At 37.8% G+C, this 18,772-nt stretch overlaps 1 protein-coding gene across 2 annotated transcripts; it reads right to left on the reverse strand.

Moving 5' to 3' along the window:
- Window positions 1-972: 972 nt before the first annotated feature.
- On the reverse strand, window positions 973-16,799 carry LOC109237419 (histone deacetylase 14). Of its 2 annotated transcripts, none has more exons than XM_019403722.1 (9): window positions 16,653-16,799; window positions 14,804-15,051; window positions 8,651-8,746; window positions 7,019-7,120; window positions 6,654-6,725; window positions 3,005-3,061; window positions 2,605-2,856; window positions 1,867-2,048; window positions 973-1,473 (listed from the first exon to the last, which is right to left on the reverse strand). In XM_019403722.1, exons 1-9 carry the CDS (start codon window positions 16,690-16,692, stop codon window positions 1,173-1,175), a joined length of 1,350 nt encoding a protein of 449 aa, XP_019259267.1. In that variant the 5' UTR covers window positions 16,693-16,799; the 3' UTR covers window positions 973-1,172. The 2 variants fall into 2 exon arrangements, with proteins under 2 accessions (XP_019259267.1, XP_019259268.1); XM_019403723.1 differs by having other exon boundaries at window positions 8,651-8,725; window positions 16,653-16,798.
- Window positions 16,800-18,772: the final 1,973 nt, after the last annotated feature.

Here is an 18,772-nt window from a genome sequence, read left to right on the forward strand (position 1 = left end):
ACATGCAGTGCCTCTGATTAGCCTTTCTGTTCTATTTTTTGACTGCCAAAATCATTGATTTGCTCTTACCTAAATTGCAGAAGCAAACAATTAACGAAAACCTGGTGTTTGAAATGCTTGAAGTTAATCTGGGATCACTGTCTGTTAGATGGTTCTTCGAGCTGGTCATGTTTCATCGCACTGTGGCCCTTCATTTTCTCCCTGCAAACATCCGCGGAAACTGCTACACTTAAAATTTTCACAAAGTTAACTCGTTTTGGTGAAGAAAGGCTTGACCTTTGAGTTTTGCAGTTGTGGAATGTTATTGAACTTTGTAGTTTTGAAATGGAACAAACTGACCAGGACCTCGGAACTGTATTGTTGTTAAGCCGTAATGCATAGAACATCGTTGTTGGACTTACTATTGAGTAGGAACGTTTTGATTTTACATATATATCTGAATCGATGTTTGACAGTATAAGCTTCTAGCTTTCTACTGCATGCAAACAAGAGGATGTAACGAATAATGTGGAGAATTAAGACAAATAGAAAATCAGAGAACTGGAGAAGAACATTTGTAAGGGTGAGATAAAATTAGGGGTCAATTATATTTTACGCAGAATGCAAACATACTTGGAGCATAAGCATAATCACCAAACTGGTTAACTTTTGAATCAAAAGGGGCTCACGGTCATGGATGCTAGAAACAAAGTCATAGGAATCCAGTTTTAATAAAATGAACAAGCTAAAAAGACAAATGTAAAGCAATAGGAGAAAAGTCGAGCCAAAGATGAATCACACTTTGTTGAAAATAATAGAGGGGATTAGTGCAGTATCTTTGAAACAATTATTCAGTTCCATAAATAAGGATGGAGAGGGTGGTAAAAATAGCTGAAGTTGCACTATTATTCAAACTTGTGGCCATGTCTTTTAATAGTAAGGATCAAACAAATCCTCCATAAGAAACAAAAACAAGTTGAGTAGTAAGTAAAAAAAAAAGAAAAGAAGTACCAACTTTTATTGCCTCATCTTGTTCTTAACAATTAAGAAAAATTAATAAAAATAATGTACAAACTGCTTTTCTCCGTAAGGTATGACACCAGGAAAAATGGTGTTCTATATAATGACGTATATTAAATTTAGAAAGTTCCTGGTGCCCTATACAAAGCTGTATACTAATTCTAGAAAAGCTTTCAAAAGGAATGTATGTGCTTCACCTTTTCTATTGCCTGCTTCACCTTGTTCAATGGTTCTTCGTGCAAGTACGCTGGATCATCTAGCTCTGCAGCCAGGCTCTGCTCCCCAAGAAAGGCACGAAACGAGTCCGCAACTGAATTTGACAGAGAACTGAGATTATAACCCCCTTCTAAGAAAAACACGCAACGCCCTCCACATAAATCTTTGGCAAGTTGCTTAATGTTAGAGGCTAGCATGTAATATGTTCCTGTTGTGAACTGCAGGCTGGCAAGTGGATCCAACACATGGGCATCATACCTGAAAATACTCAATGACACCTTAATCAAATAATCACCGAACGTGCATAAGAAGAACCACAGAGTCCTATCTTAATGTTTACATTAGGCATTGATATTTTGACATGCCAAACCAAGATTACATCCTTTAGACCGCCAAAAACATCTCAGGAGCAGAAACAGAATAGGAGAGACATGATAAGAGGTATTATACCAAATTTTCCCACCTCACTACAGCTTGCTAGTTAGCAGACAACACAAGAATAATACATGATCAATTATTCACAACTAAAGATAAGGAGTCACACTATTACAGTAACAGAATGTTAAGAAAGCAAATGAACCGTGTTTAACTCATGTTTTTTCTTTTTTCTATTCCAAAATTTTAAGACTTCTTCATAGATAAGAAAATTACCCAGCTGAAACAAGGATTATATCTGGCTTGAACCTTTGAGCACATGGTACAATAACTTCATCAAACACCTTTCGCATTGCTGTATCACCTGATCCTCCTGGTAGAGGGAGATTCAGTGTTGATCCTTCACCACTTCCCCGACCAATTTGATCTATCTTGCCAGTCCCAGGATAGCTTCCAGCCTACACTGATCCAAGGATATCATGAGCGCATGACTTATCAAATTCATCCAATTGCAGAGTTCTAAACCATATTAGTTTTACACTTCGAGGTGAATAGCTGGTATATAATGACACGAAATTTCTTTTGCCTTACACAATGGTTGGTTGAGGTGAAAAGAGGAAGATGGCAGCAGGAGTGAAGGTTGCTTCCTTGTTCATGTAAGAAGTGAAAGAAGACGTGATGAAAAAGTGAAGAGCCATGTGAATCTACCAAACCAGAAATTTAATCTTGCTGTCGTTGGCAAGATAATCAGTTAATGTATTTTATTTCTGCTCCATCTATAACAAATAACATGAAGGAAAGTGCCACGAAAGTAATCACTAAGTGCAAAACAACCTTGAAACGAACATACTGTCAAGAAAAATCATCTTTGCAGATCACTAGATCTAGCTCAATTATTAGATTAAAAAAATGTTCTTCCCTTCATTCAACTACATTTTATACTAGCAGTTCTTTTTAGAAGTAGAATGTCAAAAGATTTTCAAAGCAATCTGTTCAATGTAATGTGTAGCTTACTTGGTGGGTAGAAAGGAAAAATATATCTGGGTCCTCATAGAAGGCGTCATTGGTTCCATTTCCATGATGAACATCAAAATCTATGATAAAAACACGCTTCAATCCATGCATTCGTTGAGCATAACGAGCAGCAATAGCAATATTTCCAAAGACACAAAAGCCCATGGGCCCCTTTGGAACAGCATGGTGACCAGGAGGTCGAATGAGCGCAAAACCGATAGGAGGATCCTTCCTAACTTTCGATGCTGCCACCTGAAATATCATATGAAGCAATTACTCCAGCTTTGAAATGCTGAAGTTTACCATCATAATCCACGCTAAAGTGATTGCTACATTTGTAACTTCTAACTGTAGTTCCAGTAGACTGAGACATTACTAACATCTTGGATTGAGACATTACCACTGAATCAACCAACGAAATTCCAGCTCCAGCTGCAAATAATGACTCTTGAAATGTCTGCATTATTGAATGTCGACATCAGAGTTCACATTGCCATAGAACACTTTCTCTGTGTTAAATGCAGATATCAATAATTTTAGGATCCTTGTCAGCTCATAACAAATTCAAAAACTTGCCCAATTAAGAGTTATTATTTCATTAATAATAGAGAAGCTAAAGCATGAAATTTCCTTAATGGAATGCTAATGTTGGGATTAACTATACAGCTAGGGTTTCATAGTTACACTCCTCCATCATGCATAATGAATTTCTAAACAGCATCTTCATAATGTTAGTTGATCAACATTAAGCACCATAAATGACCACTTGTCTCTCATTATGATGCTGCTGTAGAAGACTCATACAAGAAGCAACTAGCTTTTCTGATGGGAGTTTCCGAATAATCCTCTTTCATGGTGTCCTAGAAGATAGGTTAAATAGATGCTTGCCTAACATGGTCTTATCCTTCCCCTAACAAAAATAAACTTGAAACTAGAAGATAACCTCTTCCATTTAGAAATAGGCAAAATTTTTGCAAGACCAAAGCAATCAAAGTTAGTCGAATAAATGCTTTCAATACATAAAACATCAGAAACGTTTTCTGAAAACGTTAAATCACTGTTTGACAACCTGTAAGACCATCTGACTTGGTCCCAGGTCTCAGTGGAATGAGCTCTGCAAGCAAATGCTCATCCAGAATCAAGATATTCCTTAAGACTACGTATCAATAGTTTGCACTGATGCCACTGAACTGTTCCAAGACCCTATAGAACTCAGTCAATCTGCCAATCATCTAACATTCTCCTGAAGGTGAAGTTCCATCCCTGGGCAGAAGACCAAACATTGTGGATAGAAGTCATTAGGGAGAAATATGGAAAGGAAGGAAACTGGACAACCAAGGCAGTGAGAAGTCCATATGGTGTCAGCTTATGGAGATCAATCAGAAACCTTTGGCCAAAAGTGATTAACAAATCAAAGTTCAAAGTTGGAAATGGAAATAAAATATCACTGTGGAATGATAACCGGATAGAACAAGGAACTTTGAAGGGACTTTTCCCTGACATTCATGATCTGAATCAGCAACAACAAGCAGTTTTAGAAGAGGCATGGACAGCCCAGGGATGGAACTTCACCTTCAGGAGAATGTTAAATGATTGGGAGATTGACAGATTGACTGAGTTCTATAGGATCTTGGAACAGTTCAGTGGCATCAATGCAAGCCACGATCTTATTATGTGGCAAGGGAATGGGCAGGGGAAGTTCTCAGTCAAGAATGCATACAAGGAATACAACCTATCCAACAATCAGATTGGATGTTGGCCGTGGAAGATGATATGGAAAGTTAAAATTCCATACAAGGTCGCTTGCTTCACATGGTTATTGGCAAAAGAAGCAGTTTTAACTCAAGACAACCTAACAAAAACAGGATTCCAATTGTGCTCTAGGTGTTACTTATGTGGAGAACAGGCAAAGACAATTAACCAACCTTTTTTGTATTGCAAATTCACTACATAGATATGGAGGATTTTCATCAGTCTAAGGGGAATTCAATGGCAATGCCGAGAAGAATCCTTGATATTCTAGCCAGCTGGAATAAAGAGGGTGCACTTCCGAGAGACAAAGAGAGATGGAGAATTGTCCCAGGTTGTATATGGTGGACAGTCTGGGAAGAGAGAAACCAAAGATGCTTTGAAGAAAAGTTCAGCAACATCCAGAAGATAAAGATGAAATTTTTTAGCTCTTTTTTATTTTTGGTGTAAAGGAAAACTTTTGGAGGATCATGAATCCATCCTAGATGCCCTAGATATATTGTAAGAAGAACAGGGGTGATCAGTGTCTTTTTTTGTTTAGTTTTGTATGGGCACTCACACTGTAATTATGGGTGACTTCACAATTTTAGTCAAGCCTTTATATTAATATACAAAATTATTACCTTCTCAAAAAAAAAAAAAAAAAAAAAATTGTGCAACGAGTGACCTTTAATGAGAGGCTAGAAAGCTCCGCTCTCTTTCATTTTATATGGTAGTGTCGAAGGACCTATTCTTGAGACATAGCAAAAAGTACTCTTAAAACTTGTTTAAACGTGCACTGAAATTTCTATGGCTATAGAGCACATCATCAAAGGGTAAATGAAATGTTAAAAGTTAAAAGAGTCTCCAACTATAGATATGTATTATTCCCTTGGGAACAGACTAAAAAAGGTTTTAGGCCATGGACAAAGATGACTTAGTTGTGAACTTCCTCTGAGGATAGAGTAAGAAAAGTAAACTACCAACAAAATGAGACAATAAGGCGGTGTTGTGTTTGTTTTTTTTTTTTTTTTGGGGGGCACCCTTCTAAAAGTTGCAAGACTGAGTGCAATGTTGAAATACAAGAGTAATGTATCATTGTAACTGGTTAATGTATTGGTGAAACCACATTTATGTTTTCCAAGGAAATCTGTACAGGAATGTTAAAGTAAATTCCAAAAATATTGGAAAGACAGATAGATGTTGATCATTTTGGCCTCACGAATCATGTCAAGGAAGGTTTTTTCCCAGTGGACAGAAGAGAAGGAAGATAGAAGTGGCCATCCAGAAGCAACTGAAGCGACAAACCTGCAGCAGCTAAAGATTTATAGAAGGCACAGGTAGTTAGTTGCTATAGTTAGAGGAAGGAGGTGCAACAATCATATATTAATTCTCCAACAGCGAGCAGCTTTATTTTAGGTCAGAATGCCTTCTGTAATCCTTCTATATTTGGAACATTTGCAGCACTCATGAATGAGCATTTTCTGGTGATATTTAAAGGATGGAGTAGACAATCTTTCCAGCTCACATACTTTAAATACAGCAGAGTCGGGAAAGAGAAGAAAGAAGAGGAAAAGAGTTAGGGTTTTGAGTTATGCAAGGAGTATCCTGCCAATCAAAGTGAGCGTTTAATGATATTTTGGTGCATTTATGACTAATTAATGCTAGTCCTTAATTAATCACAAGAATCCACCAAAGGTAGAAATTTCAAATGTCTCCAAGAGGTAATCTTACTACCTAAATTTCATTTATTACGTATAAATGAGCTTGTTGATAGCACTTATGAGTTAGATAGATTGTTTAGTGAAGTTTATTAAATAAACCCTAAAGTTGGGTACTAACGAAGGTTGTTTAGGTAGTTAATGAAGATGATGAATAGTAGTCGGGAGTATTAATTGGGTATTGTACTGACACAAATGAATTTAATAACCTATTATATTGATAGGATTGAAGTGATGAACAAGGATTACACCTTAATGAAGAATTGGGTGTTTAGACGGCATGGAGTCAATCCAAGGCCTTTGATGGGTCTTGTTGGACTTCAATGGACATGAACAGATGCATGCGAATTATCTTTGTGCAGATTGACTATTGTCGGACGTCTTTAAGTGTCATTTCATGAAGGTTATGTGTTTAAGAAATTCCTCAAGAATAAAGAATAATCAAATCTGATAAATTTGGAACACCAATAACTTTTTTTCAGAAATCACAGACAATCTTCATCACTTATCTTTCTGATCGCAAATAAAAGTGGAAACTGACTGTGCTATAGAGACTAGCATCAGAAAGCGGGAGAGTCAGCTTAAAATATGTATTCTTACTGTGGCAGTAGCATATGTTGGTCCAGATCCTTCGATGAAAATTAGACCTTTCTCTGAAGCCTGATCCATAGCCTGCAGATGATAGTCGACAAATCAAAAGAAAGGATAAGAAAGAATAATGGTGACAACGGTGACAACAATGACGATAATAGCTGTCAGGAAAATGACTTCCGTCAATAAACAACGGAAGCCATTTTCCTCATTTTGATAGAATATATTTTCTGGTAACCAAAAATGTCTTTCTCATGAAAAATACTTTCCTGGAAAATGACTTCTGTCATACCAAGCACACCTTCAGAGAAGTTCTGATTTATTGTACGATGACATTCAATAAGAAGAACTACCAAACCTTATGGTTATTCTACCTTCTCAAGCCCTGAGATATATGCCCCAGCATGAACACTTGCTATGTCATCAATTGTAGCTGGTCTGAAATTCTGCACTTCTACGATATCTGAGCCTCGAAACTGGATCATATGATAGCTTGATTAGTTGCAAAGGTATTCGAAAAAACATTAATATGTGCATTTTACTAATGCACAGAAATGTTCTGGTTAGTCAGACCCATATCTGCACCCCCTGCCCCCAAAAATACGGATGGTAGAGTGCAACCAGGAACTCTCCTGCCCTCCCATGACTAGCCCTAGTGGTAAGGGTCATTTGACAAAGGAAATTCACTGCATTTTACTTTATAACATCTCCCTTAGGTTCCTTGTAGAAGTTGCTTCACACTTTAGGGTAGGATGGTAGCTCCCATAAAATCCATAAATATGTTGCTTTGCACTTCAGAATAGGAGGTAGCTCACTTAAGTTAGCTAAATAGCTGAACTGGGAAATATGCCAGCCTTAAAAGGTAACTAAGCACGCAAAACCATAAATTTGATTACCTCCAACATTGGTTATGGTTTACTTTAGTAGATTACAATATTTTATCATTCTTACCAAATGGTAGGTCATAAAGAGTGTCAGAATCTATTTTTCCTTTTCTAGTAATAATCCTTTTTTTATAACCAAAAAATCCTCGAGAGCCAGTGGTATACGGTTTGCAACCTGGTGGATAATTGGCCTACCCCTCTGCCCTTCTCTTTTTATATTCCAGACTTTTTGTCTGAGGCAGGGTTTAAACCAGTGATGTCCACCTAACCTATACACCACGTACTACTCTTTTACCACACCACGTACTACTCTTTTACCACTACCAAAATTCGAGGTTTAAAATTTACTTATCAAAACTCGATCAAATTTTTCTTTTTATTTGAGTAGGATGTCCATACAAAACTAAAATAATTGAAAATCTAAAAAACTCTGTCCATTTAACTGGTTTCATGATGAACAGACTTTCCTATGAAGTTGTTAATGTGAGATATTATGATGTTTTAACAGATCCTGGCATATTAAAGGAGGGGGGGGGGGGTGGGGCCAGTTATTCCCTTATAGGGTTGTTTGGTTTACAACTGGGATTATAATGTGAGCATTATAATATGGAGATTAAATATTAAAAAAAAAATTATTTACTTTTTTTAGTAGATGTCTGGTTTATTGGATTAACAATCGGATATATGGGATATGGTATAAAACATATTTTTTAGTTTACACTACATAAACTTGGATAAACTTGTATTTCCAATTTTAACATTGGCCTTCTTAAAGGACTTATGGAGAAGAGCTTTGGAGAAGGTCCTCTTTTGTCATTTGGTTGTTTTACCCCAGGATAAGCTAACCTCGAAATCGATATCCCACATTGAATGTGGTATAAAAATAACACCAAAATTGTGGAATAAATAATCCTAGAATTACTTATACCGGAATCAAAAATTTCAATCGAACACAGAATAAAATAATCTCACATTTTATCCCTGAATTATAATCATTTATCCCTGATTCCAAACGATCCCTTAGGGGGATATCATATGTGCTTGTCTTTTATAAGCCACTGGTGAAAACAATGAACACAAAAATCAACATTGACAAATAATTGCTCTGTGTTTGTGGCATACCTTAGAAGTCAGTTTCATCTTTTCCAGAGCTGTCAAAATTGCAGGAACTCTAGAGTTGCATTCTGGATGTGATTCCTGAAAACTTTTTGTGGCTGACTTTCAAGAAATAGATATCCCCAACACAACATAAAGGCATAGTAAAGGACATTAACAAATTTCAATCTATAAAATGATAGAATAGTGAAGTTTACAGCAGTGCTTCTTACCCTAAAGAAATCATGCAAGAGAAATATTAACAAGATCTGTATAAATAAAAGGAGGTGTCATTATATGACATCCAATTGAATTGAATACTTTAAGGTTTAGCACAGCAAAATTAAGGGGCAAGATCATAGGAGTGAAAAAGTTTAAGATAGAACGGAGCATTTTGTTCCCAAAGATATTTACAAGTGAATTCTAGTTGAAACAAAAATATTAAGCAACAAGCTGTCTGTCATATCTATATAGCATCAAAGCCAAAATTCTCACATGATTTTAGGCAGCATCTGAAAGAGCAAGAAAAGGCAGTGGTACAATTTGGCTAGTCAAATGTAACCACACCATGGACATCGCAACAACTTCTCTCGATCCTTCTTGTTTCTTTAACTCGAGGACAAAGTAGTGTATCTCTAAAAAAAAAAAAGGGGATGATGTAGATCTCTTGGGTTATGTTTGGTCTCCAAGATGCATTTGGTTTTACTTTGGGCTGATTAGAAGAAAGACTTCTCTTGAACTCTCTTTTTTGCTAGAAAACTTTAAAGAAAAAATAAAAAAAATGCCCACTCTTTTCTACTACCAATAGCCAACATACTCCCCCCTCCCCCCCCCCCCCCCAAAGATAGATATGTGGTAGGTGTGACCCTTTTTTTTAATAACGATGGTATCAGGGACAACATGCACTAACTCCAACTATTCCACCGCATACCTACTACCTCCCACCAGCACATGTACTATGTAACTCTGCCCATCAAGGTTTAGGCAAATGGATGAAATTACCTAGGGTCTTTTTTTTTGGTCTATAATGAGATTTGAACTTTGATCTTCAAGGTTTGCACCCACTCACTTCATTGACAACTAGGACACACTTTTGAATGCCCCTTTTATAGGTGTGACTTGTGAGCTAGGGTATTGGAGTGGAGTAGCCTTAAAGTAACCCTAATGTGTCTTTGGGTTGAAGAATATGGATGAGCTCATCTTGTAGAAACCCCATTTAACTTCATAAACCAAATCTAATTGGATTTCTCTTAGATCGTGTAATTTAAAATTAAATAATTAATCTAAATTTCTTGAACAAAAATGTTGACTTGATCTAATATGTCTTAAATTTAGGAGATAGCCCGTATTTGTACGAACATATCAAATAAGAAATTTGATATCTATGTTATGTTTCAAAAAAGAAAGGAACAAAGAATGTTATAATTAAAATATGTTAATCTCCAACTAACCAAAAAGTGACACATACCTAAATCTAAATAGATTTCATGATGGAGGAGGAATTATACCTGGAATGAGGAAGATCTTAGTTGTAAGACATCTAATTAAACCGTCACCGGGATTGAGATCTAGAACTACAACATACATGAGTTCATGATATCTGATGGAGAACAAAATGGCACCTTGGAAAGCACAAAGAGCCAGGCATTTCCTACAAGAACTTTGTTTAATGGCAGAATAGCCTAAATGGCACCTATACTTGTCCCACTTAGTCATGCCGGTCCCCAAACTTCACTTGTTTTCATCCAGACACATTAACTTGATCAAAGCCTATTATTCAAACCCCTCTGACCGTTGACCAAGCACATGTGGCAAAATAATGGTTGAGCTGGACAAAGTAGGTGTAATTCACGCGGATAATGAGCGTGAATATGAGCATTTTGAACCAGAAATAATTAAAATAAAAGAAAAAATCATTAAAATAAAAAAGAAAAATACAATAAGAAAAAAAAGAAAAAAGCAAACGGGTGGATCCAAATAACTGAAGCAAAGGGTGGATCCAAATAAGTAATATGTTCTTCCCCATACCCAACTTTCTCTTTCTCCTTATTTTGATTTAATATCCAAAGCTATTTTCCCCATGGTCTCCGTTTTACGCCTCTGTACTTCTTTCCTATGGTTTGTGATGGACGACGGACATTTTTGGGAAGAAGTTGGTTTCTTTGGGGTAAATATGGTATGTTAAGAGCATTAGCTTCATTGAGGACTTCATATAATATTATCTCCTGTGAGTCATTCTCATTCAGAGGCAGATCACTTTGGGGAGCTGGAACCATAGCTAAGAGGGATATAAGATTATGGCTTTTGAAAAAGGAACAATTCTTTTATCTGAACCATTATCGCAGAGTCAAGGATTGAAAAAAAAAAATCTCCTCTGACCCAAACAAAGTGATTAAAACTTCAAGAAACTTGATGAAGCTGAATCAATTGTTATAATTTGAGTGACCCGGTAAGCCAAAACAAGTCAGCAAGAGTGAGCATGGGGGGAAGAGAAGAAATTAAGATGAATTTTTATATCAGCCCACAACTCCTATAGAAGCAAAAATGAAGAGAGTAAACGAAAAAGAGAAGAATAATTTGAAGAAAATGAGAAGTTGCAGAAGATGGTGGTGTTGTAAGCAGACGCGTAGAAGAATGTTCAGGAAAGGCAAGGTGGTGAGCAGACAAACTCCCGCCGCCGACCCAAGTCGCCACCTTCATCAGGGACTAAACCTAAGTGGGTTAGTGTAAAATGAGGGGAAAATTTGGATTTGGGGGATTAATAATCATTTCTAATTTTATTTTCCTATGTGGCCATAATAAATGACGTGGAGCCTACGTGGTTTAATTTCTTGACGTGGCATCCTACGTGTATGAGATTGTGTTACACGCACTGACAGCGTCGTGTCATAAGCGTTTATTATATACGGTTTGAAGGAGTGTAAGGGTTCAATTGGCAAATTGTTAAGTTTGGGGACCGGCATGACAAAGTGGGACAAGTATAGGTGTCATTTAGGCTATTCTGCCTAGTTTAATTGCAGCTAAGTAAACTCTTGGAAATAATATCTACTTTTGGCATATGCGGGTAGGGATGCCAATGGGGCGGGACGGGTTAAAATTGTTTTTAAAATTTTTAAAGCGGGTTGCGGGGCAACTTTGAATTTTATTTTTTTTTAAACAAAGCAATCATTTCAACTATAATTTCACATTCTTTTTTACTAGCACGAATGCTATTTTGATTTATAATTAACCAATTTGCATAAGTCTCAACAAAATGATATTACTTAAGTCAAGATATCGTATTAGTAATAGGAAATGATAGTAACCCATTTATTTTGGAAGAACAACGTAATACTCCCCCACTTTTATGTTTATGTGATTCTATCAAACTCTCCATTTTATAAAATAATAAAATGTCAAACTAGTTTGTTTTAGAAAAAAAATGAAAAAAACTTATGTGGGGCGGTGCGGGTCCAAGCCGGGCGGGTTGAAATTTTTGGGGGTTTTGCCAAATTCGCCCCCCACCCGCCCCGCCCCATTGCCATCCCTATATGCGGGCGATAGAATGACATGAACAACATGCTACAGAATAAACAAAACTTTTCTTTGAACACATATACTAAGATTATCTACCTAGTTGTCAAAACAATATCTCACCAGGAAACTCATAAGTAGAAGACACACAGTGAGAATATAGAGAGATAATAGGCATAAAGGCTGTAATGTGCTAATATTTGCAATTAAGTGGAAACCCAAAAAAAAAAAAGATATTGCATTATTGCTTATCCCTTTGGCAGCCAGACTTTGATGGGAAGCTCCCAAAGGTTGCAATGAACTTAGAGACAGCATATTTCGAGGTATATGACATAAAACAGTTCTTTATTTCAGATTCCAGTTCAATTAAATTGATCTAGATACTTGAAACAATTTGTACCTCCTAAGAAAATTCTTTTTAAAAGAAGAAAGAAAAGAAAAGAACTTTGGGCTGTAAAAGAAAATAATTTTAAGTAATTGCAGTTCTGATTATAAAAGGCTGAAACATTTGTGAGCAAGTTGCTCAGCAATCAGTAGTAAGTTTGATTGTGCTCCTCAATTTTCCATCTTTAAAGTCAACAACAACAACAACAACTACCCAGTAAAATCCCACAAAGTGGGGTCTGGGGAGGGTAATGTGTACGCAGACCTTACCCCTACCCCGATAGGGCAGAGAGGCTGTTTCCGATAGACCCTCGGCTCAGAAAGACGGAAATAAAAAACAAGAAAAGACAATTCATTAGTAACTCCAGTAGAAACCGTAATAGTAATAGAAGCATAACAACCAAAAGATAAATGACATGCAATAACAGTAACCAGTATCTAAAGCCGGGGCTAAGATAAACAGCAAGGATAGTGTAGACTCAACATAAACTGCAAGCCATCTAAGATCAACCATAATCCAACCCCGCCTCACCCCGGGTATGAAGTAAGGAAAGCTCTACTACCCCCTAACCTACAACCCTAATGTTTGACCTCCACACCTTCCTATCAAGGGCCATGTCCTCGGAAATCTGCAGTCGTACCATGTCCTGCCTGATCACCTCCCCAATACTTCTTAGGCCGCCATCTACCTCTTCTCGTACCCACCACGGCCAACCGCTCACACCTCCTCACCGGAACATCAAGGCTTCTTCTCCGCACATGCCCGAACCATCTGAGCCTCGCTTCCCGCATCTTGTCATCCACAGGGGCCACGCCCACCTTCTTCCGAATATCTTCATTCCTAATCTTGTCTATCTTAGTGTGCCCGCACATCCACCTCAGCATCCTCATTACTGCTACCTTCATCCTCTGGATATGGGAGTTCTTAACCGGCCAACACTCTGCCCCATACAACATGGCCAATCTAACCACAGCTCTATAAAACTTACCTTTGAGAATCGGTGGCACTTTCTTGTCACACAAGACTCCAGATGCAAGCCTCCATTTCATCCAGCCCGCCCCTATACGGTGAGTGACGTCCTCGTTGATCTCTCTGTCCCCCTGAATCATCGACCCAAGGTACTTGAAGCTATCTCTCTTGGGGATGACCTGTGATCCAAGCCTCACGTCCCTGCCTACTTCCCTCGACTCAACGCTAAACTTGTACTCCAGGTACTCTGTCTTAGACCTGCTCAATTTGAAACCCTTAGACTCGAGGGTCTGTCTCCAAACCTCCAACCTCTCATTAACACCATCCCTCGTCTCATCAATTAGAACTATGTCATCAGCAAATAACATACACCATGGCACATCCCCTCGAATATGGTGTGTCAGAGCATCCATCACCAAGGCAAATAAGAACGGGCTAAGCGCAGAGCCTTGGTGTAATCCCATAACAACCGGGAAATGCTCCGAGTCACCTCCCACAGTCCTAACCTTAGTCTTAGCTCCATCATACATGTCCTTGATCGCTCTTATGTAGGCTACCAGCACGCCCTTTGCCTCAAGACATCTCCAGAGCACCTCCCTAGGGACCTTGTCAACGCTTTCTCCAAGTCAATAAACACCATGTGCAGATCCTTCTTCTTATCCTTGTACTGTTCCACCAACCTCCTAATAAGGTGTATAGCTTCCGTAGTGGAGCGACCCGGCATGAACCCAAACTGATTGTCGGATATAGACGTCGTCTTCCTCACCCTCACCTCTACCACCCTCTCCCATCTTTAATGACAATTCAACCTAATTCCGCATGTATACCAGTATGAAAGATTACAAGACAATCATATATTATCAGTTCAGAGCCATTACTTCTGCTGCTTGGAAAAGTAGGTTGGAATAATGATTGATTGTTGTAGTAGATATGTGCATACATTTTTCTTTACAATTGGAAGAATAAGTACCATTTTGCAGTCAACAATTACGCTCTAAGTCTCTATCGTACTCACTTATCTGCTTTCCCGCGTGGACATAATTAAGTGTAGAATTGCTAACCAGAACAGACAAAATATAGAAGTCCGTGTTCCTTCCTCCACAAGCCATATGCAGAGGCAAGGTTGGCAATTGATCAAGACGGTAACAGCTTACATAAATTTAGTTTAACTCTTTTGATAATAAGTGATACAAAAAGTTGTTTGGCATGAGCTTAGTCCAGGACGGTTTTAAGAGAAGATGCTATAAAGTAAATAATTCCTTGGAACCCCAAAGCTAGCTTCATAATATATATGGTAAGTAGATCTATTTTACCTGATTATGACCCATTGCGGGTGCAGCAGCAAAAATCACTTTTGCACCAACTCCAATATGATCAGAAGGCAAGACAGCATTGCTTTCCTGCTGATTTGAACAATAAATGGTGCCTCGAGCACTCGTTGATGAATACGCCTTTTCTGATCTGATGTGCTTCTGGAGATCTATATACTTAATGGTAATTCCATTCTTGGAATACTTCTTATGAGAGTAAACGCGATGTCTAACGCAGAACAGCAAGTTACCTGCCAAAAGGAATTGAAACAATTATGCTCATCTGTTTAAGAGAAGAGCAGTCCATTTTGGAAAAACAAAGAGAAAAAAACAACTATGTGACAACAAATTTAGACAAGATGATCTTCCACAATAGGAACGTTTCAACAAAAATTGTGCATTGTTTCAATGCGATAAGTAGGAACATCAACCCCTTCTTCAACCCATACATAAATTTAAATTTTGCAGCAGAAACCCGTAGTAGAGTCCAAATGCATTTCCAATGCAATTGAACTTCGGAGCGTAATTAACTGCATGTAGTTTGGAGATTGACACATTTATACCTCCCCGTCTGTCTTTATTCTAGTCATTATCCTTTTTTTTCTTAATTTTTTTTTAGATGGTAACATATTTGTATATAAAAGTAAAATCAGTACATAGGTTTTACTGAAACCATATTTTACAAGTGGGCAAAAGAAGAAAAAGTTCTGCTCTGCTGTCCTAGCAATATTCTAGAATATCTAGGATTGACATAGTATCCTCTATGTAAATTTCTTTACATCAAAAACAAAAAAGCAAAACTCTGTTTAGTTTGATCTTCTGCACTGAGTTGCTACTATCCTCAAAACATTTAGGAATTCCTTTCTTTCCAGATTGTACAAAAATACGTGCTGGGACATTCCTCAATCGATCTCTAAGCTCCAGCTCCAGCTTCATTCCAGCTAAAAAACACTTCAGTAATCTTACTAGGCATTGTCCAGGTAATACCTGTGAGATTAATAAAGTTCTTCCACAGCTCGTAGGTATGTTATCCTGCAGTGAAGAAATAGATGGCTAATTGTCTCAGCTTTTTCCCCACATAGAAAGCACCTTGAACAGAGTGGAATCCCTCCCTTTATAAGATTGTCTTGGGTCAAGACAGCCTCCTTTGCTAGTAACCAAGTGAAACAAGCAACCTTATATGGGACTTGTATGCTTCCATGGCCAATTAGTTATCTGCTGATTAGAATGGTTTAATAACTTGTATGCAGAATTCACTTTATACAAGCCTTTGTTGTGTCCCTGCCAGCATAACGTATCCACCCCACTCTGTAACCCTTTTAAAGTCTTCCAGCTGTTTGTAGGACTCAGTCAACCTAGCCACCTCCCAGTCTTTCAACATCCTTCTAAAGCATAGCATTCACAGTTTGGCTGACTTATCCAAGTCTAATTAAACTATTGAACAAACATGTAAATTTCCCTGTTAACAACTATTAAAATATAACATAACTCACACTAGGCAATGATTTCTTTTCTAGATGTCACTCAGTATAAAATCAGCTACTGGAACTAATTGTTCTCATACAATGATGAACTTCTATCACACCTCCAAAATCCCATCATTAAAGTGTAATATGAAAATAATAAGGCAGCTATTTTACAAGAAATTGTCAGAAAATTCAATAGTATAAACCAAATCAGGAAAATACTCATGAGTCATGACAACACGTCTCACAGAAGAGCAATCTCCCAATTTATAAAATTCTATTCTTAACCAAACCCAAAACCACTGAGAGTTCGGCTCAACACATTATAATATACAGATGAAGAAGACATTAAATTATGAAAAGAGGGAGGAGAGAGTAAAGAGTACCTACTCCAAAGCTTCGCGAGCAAATAGCGGGAAGCTCCATACACGCCAAAGAAACAATTTACACTGTTTATAAGCTCTCTGAACGTCAGAGAGCTTTTCTAATAAGATATCTATGTCCAGATTATTTCTTCTTTCTTTTTTCTTAACTGCTGAACACAGAATTTAGATGAAAACTTGTTTGGTACTGCCCGACCAAGGGCATTCTTGGAATTTTGATGTGTAAGTGGTTACGTGTCTATCTCCAATTGAATTTTCAGCCATGGATAGCCGGTCCGCTACATTTTGCACTTTGATGCAGGGATAAGGGATAATTGATTAAATTTCAGATGAGTTTGTCACTTATCTTTTATTGGGATAAAATCATGGTATAACTAATTCCGAGATTTAGTTATCCCAAAATTATAGTATTTTTTATCAAATGAGAGGCTGAATTAACTAATTCCGAAATAATTAATCATTGAACTAACTTGTTTACCAATCAAACGACCCCTTAGGGGTAGTTTAGTATAGAAACAAATTATGCTGGAACTTTAATACATTAAGGAATTATATTATGTATCGCACAACTTCAAAGTCTAGTACCGGGGCCACCCCATTCTCATCGGTTTATGGCGCCGAAGCTTTAATACCGCTCAAAGTCGGGGAGCCGAGTATTAGATTCTGATATGCAATAAGGGAATCGAATGACGAGGCCATGAATACAAGCCTGGAGCTATTGGACGAACATCGTGAAGTTGCCTTTGTTCGATTGGCTGCCCAAAAGCAACGGATAGAAAGGTATTACGAACGAAGGACCAACCTTCGATTTTTTAATGTCGGGGGACTTAGTGCTGAGGAAGGTCACATTAAACACCAGAAATCTAAACGAACGGATATTGGGTCCGAATTGGGAAGGGCCAAACCAGATTCTCGAGATCACAGGGAAAGGTTCCTATAAGCTCGGAATGATGGACGGAGAACAACTACTAAACAATTGGAACATAACTTATCTTAAACGATAACGCTGCTAAGGTACGACCCCATTTCAATTCTTTTTATTTTTTGACTAACACTTGCAGGTTATCGATAAAGAGCGGCACAAAGCCTTTAGGTCTAAAAGCACGCATTGCACTCTTTTTCCCTCAAACCATTTTTGTTCCAATTTAGTTTTTCGGCAAGGTTTTGAATGAGGCAACAGTAGATCGTGCTAACTTAGAATCGAAGGCCGATCACGAATCGGTGTCAAATACAGTACTAACAGTATCCGAGGTTCCTCTACAATCAACCTCGAATATTGAGGGGGCATTGTCCTTGGATGTCAACTTTTTTGCAAGGAAATTACTTCATAATAGCGGGGTCTTAATAGGTGAGATTTGTTATAAGGGCCAAATGGTCAAACAAATCGTGCCCACATAGGTTGCTCGAGCCCTGGCACAAAACATGTATGCATGTGTAATCATTTTTCACAAGAATAAAGAGAAGTATATTTTCCTTTCAATTATATCATGTCTTAGGAAAATAAAAAAAGAATTCTACTTTACAATTCTGTACTTTCGATCTGTTATTAAAACGAGCTCAAGGGCCGATTATAACCAAAGTTCAAATGATCACCCCCCACACTCGGGGATTGCTTTCCAAAAGATAAACTTGAATTGATCGAACTATTGAGCGTCGGGGGCATAAGATCTCTTAGGCAACCCCCAAATTTTAAAGGCCACGGCCATACCCACTCGGGAACTGTTATCTTAGGCAAGCTTGGATAACTCGAGAAAGCAAGCTCACTAGGCTACGCCCGAATTAAAAGGTTATAGCCGCATTAACACAGCTCGAAGACGTCCGAGAACCGTAACTAAAAATAGGCCTTCGAAATATTCATAACCGGTTTTAAAAGATACCCTCGACAAACTATGGTTTGAGTTACTTACTTTGGAGAAGGTTCCCGATAACCCCGAACCTCCAAGATGACTCAAAACAAAAATAATGTAAGGTAAGGTTGATCGTACTAACACAACCCAAGCTATTTTATGCTAAGGCATCCCGACCTTTGTGAACTAAAGAAATAAAGCAAAGGAAAAATTCGAAAGCCAAAAGGGAAAAAAAGCCTTGTATATATTTACACAAAGATCTTTACAAAAGCCAAA

Source organism: Nicotiana attenuata, unplaced genomic scaffold (assembly GCF_001879085.1).
Source record: "Nicotiana attenuata strain UT unplaced genomic scaffold, NIATTr2, whole genome shotgun sequence".
Taxonomy (NCBI): Eukaryota; Viridiplantae; Streptophyta; class Magnoliopsida; order Solanales; family Solanaceae; genus Nicotiana; species Nicotiana attenuata.

Coding starts and splice junctions, on each gene's coding strand:
- LOC109237419 (XM_019403722.1), bottom strand. CDS start 16,692: ATGGAGCTTCCCGCTATTTGCTCGCGAAGCTTTGGAGTAG. Junction 7,121..8,650: donor AGATGAAACTGACTTCTAAG/GTATGCCACAAA, acceptor CATATGATCCAG/TTTCGAGGCTCAGATATCGT. Junction 6,726..7,018: donor ATATCTCAGGGCTTGAGAAG/GTAGAATAACCA, acceptor TATCATCTGCAG/GCTATGGATCAGGCTTCAGA.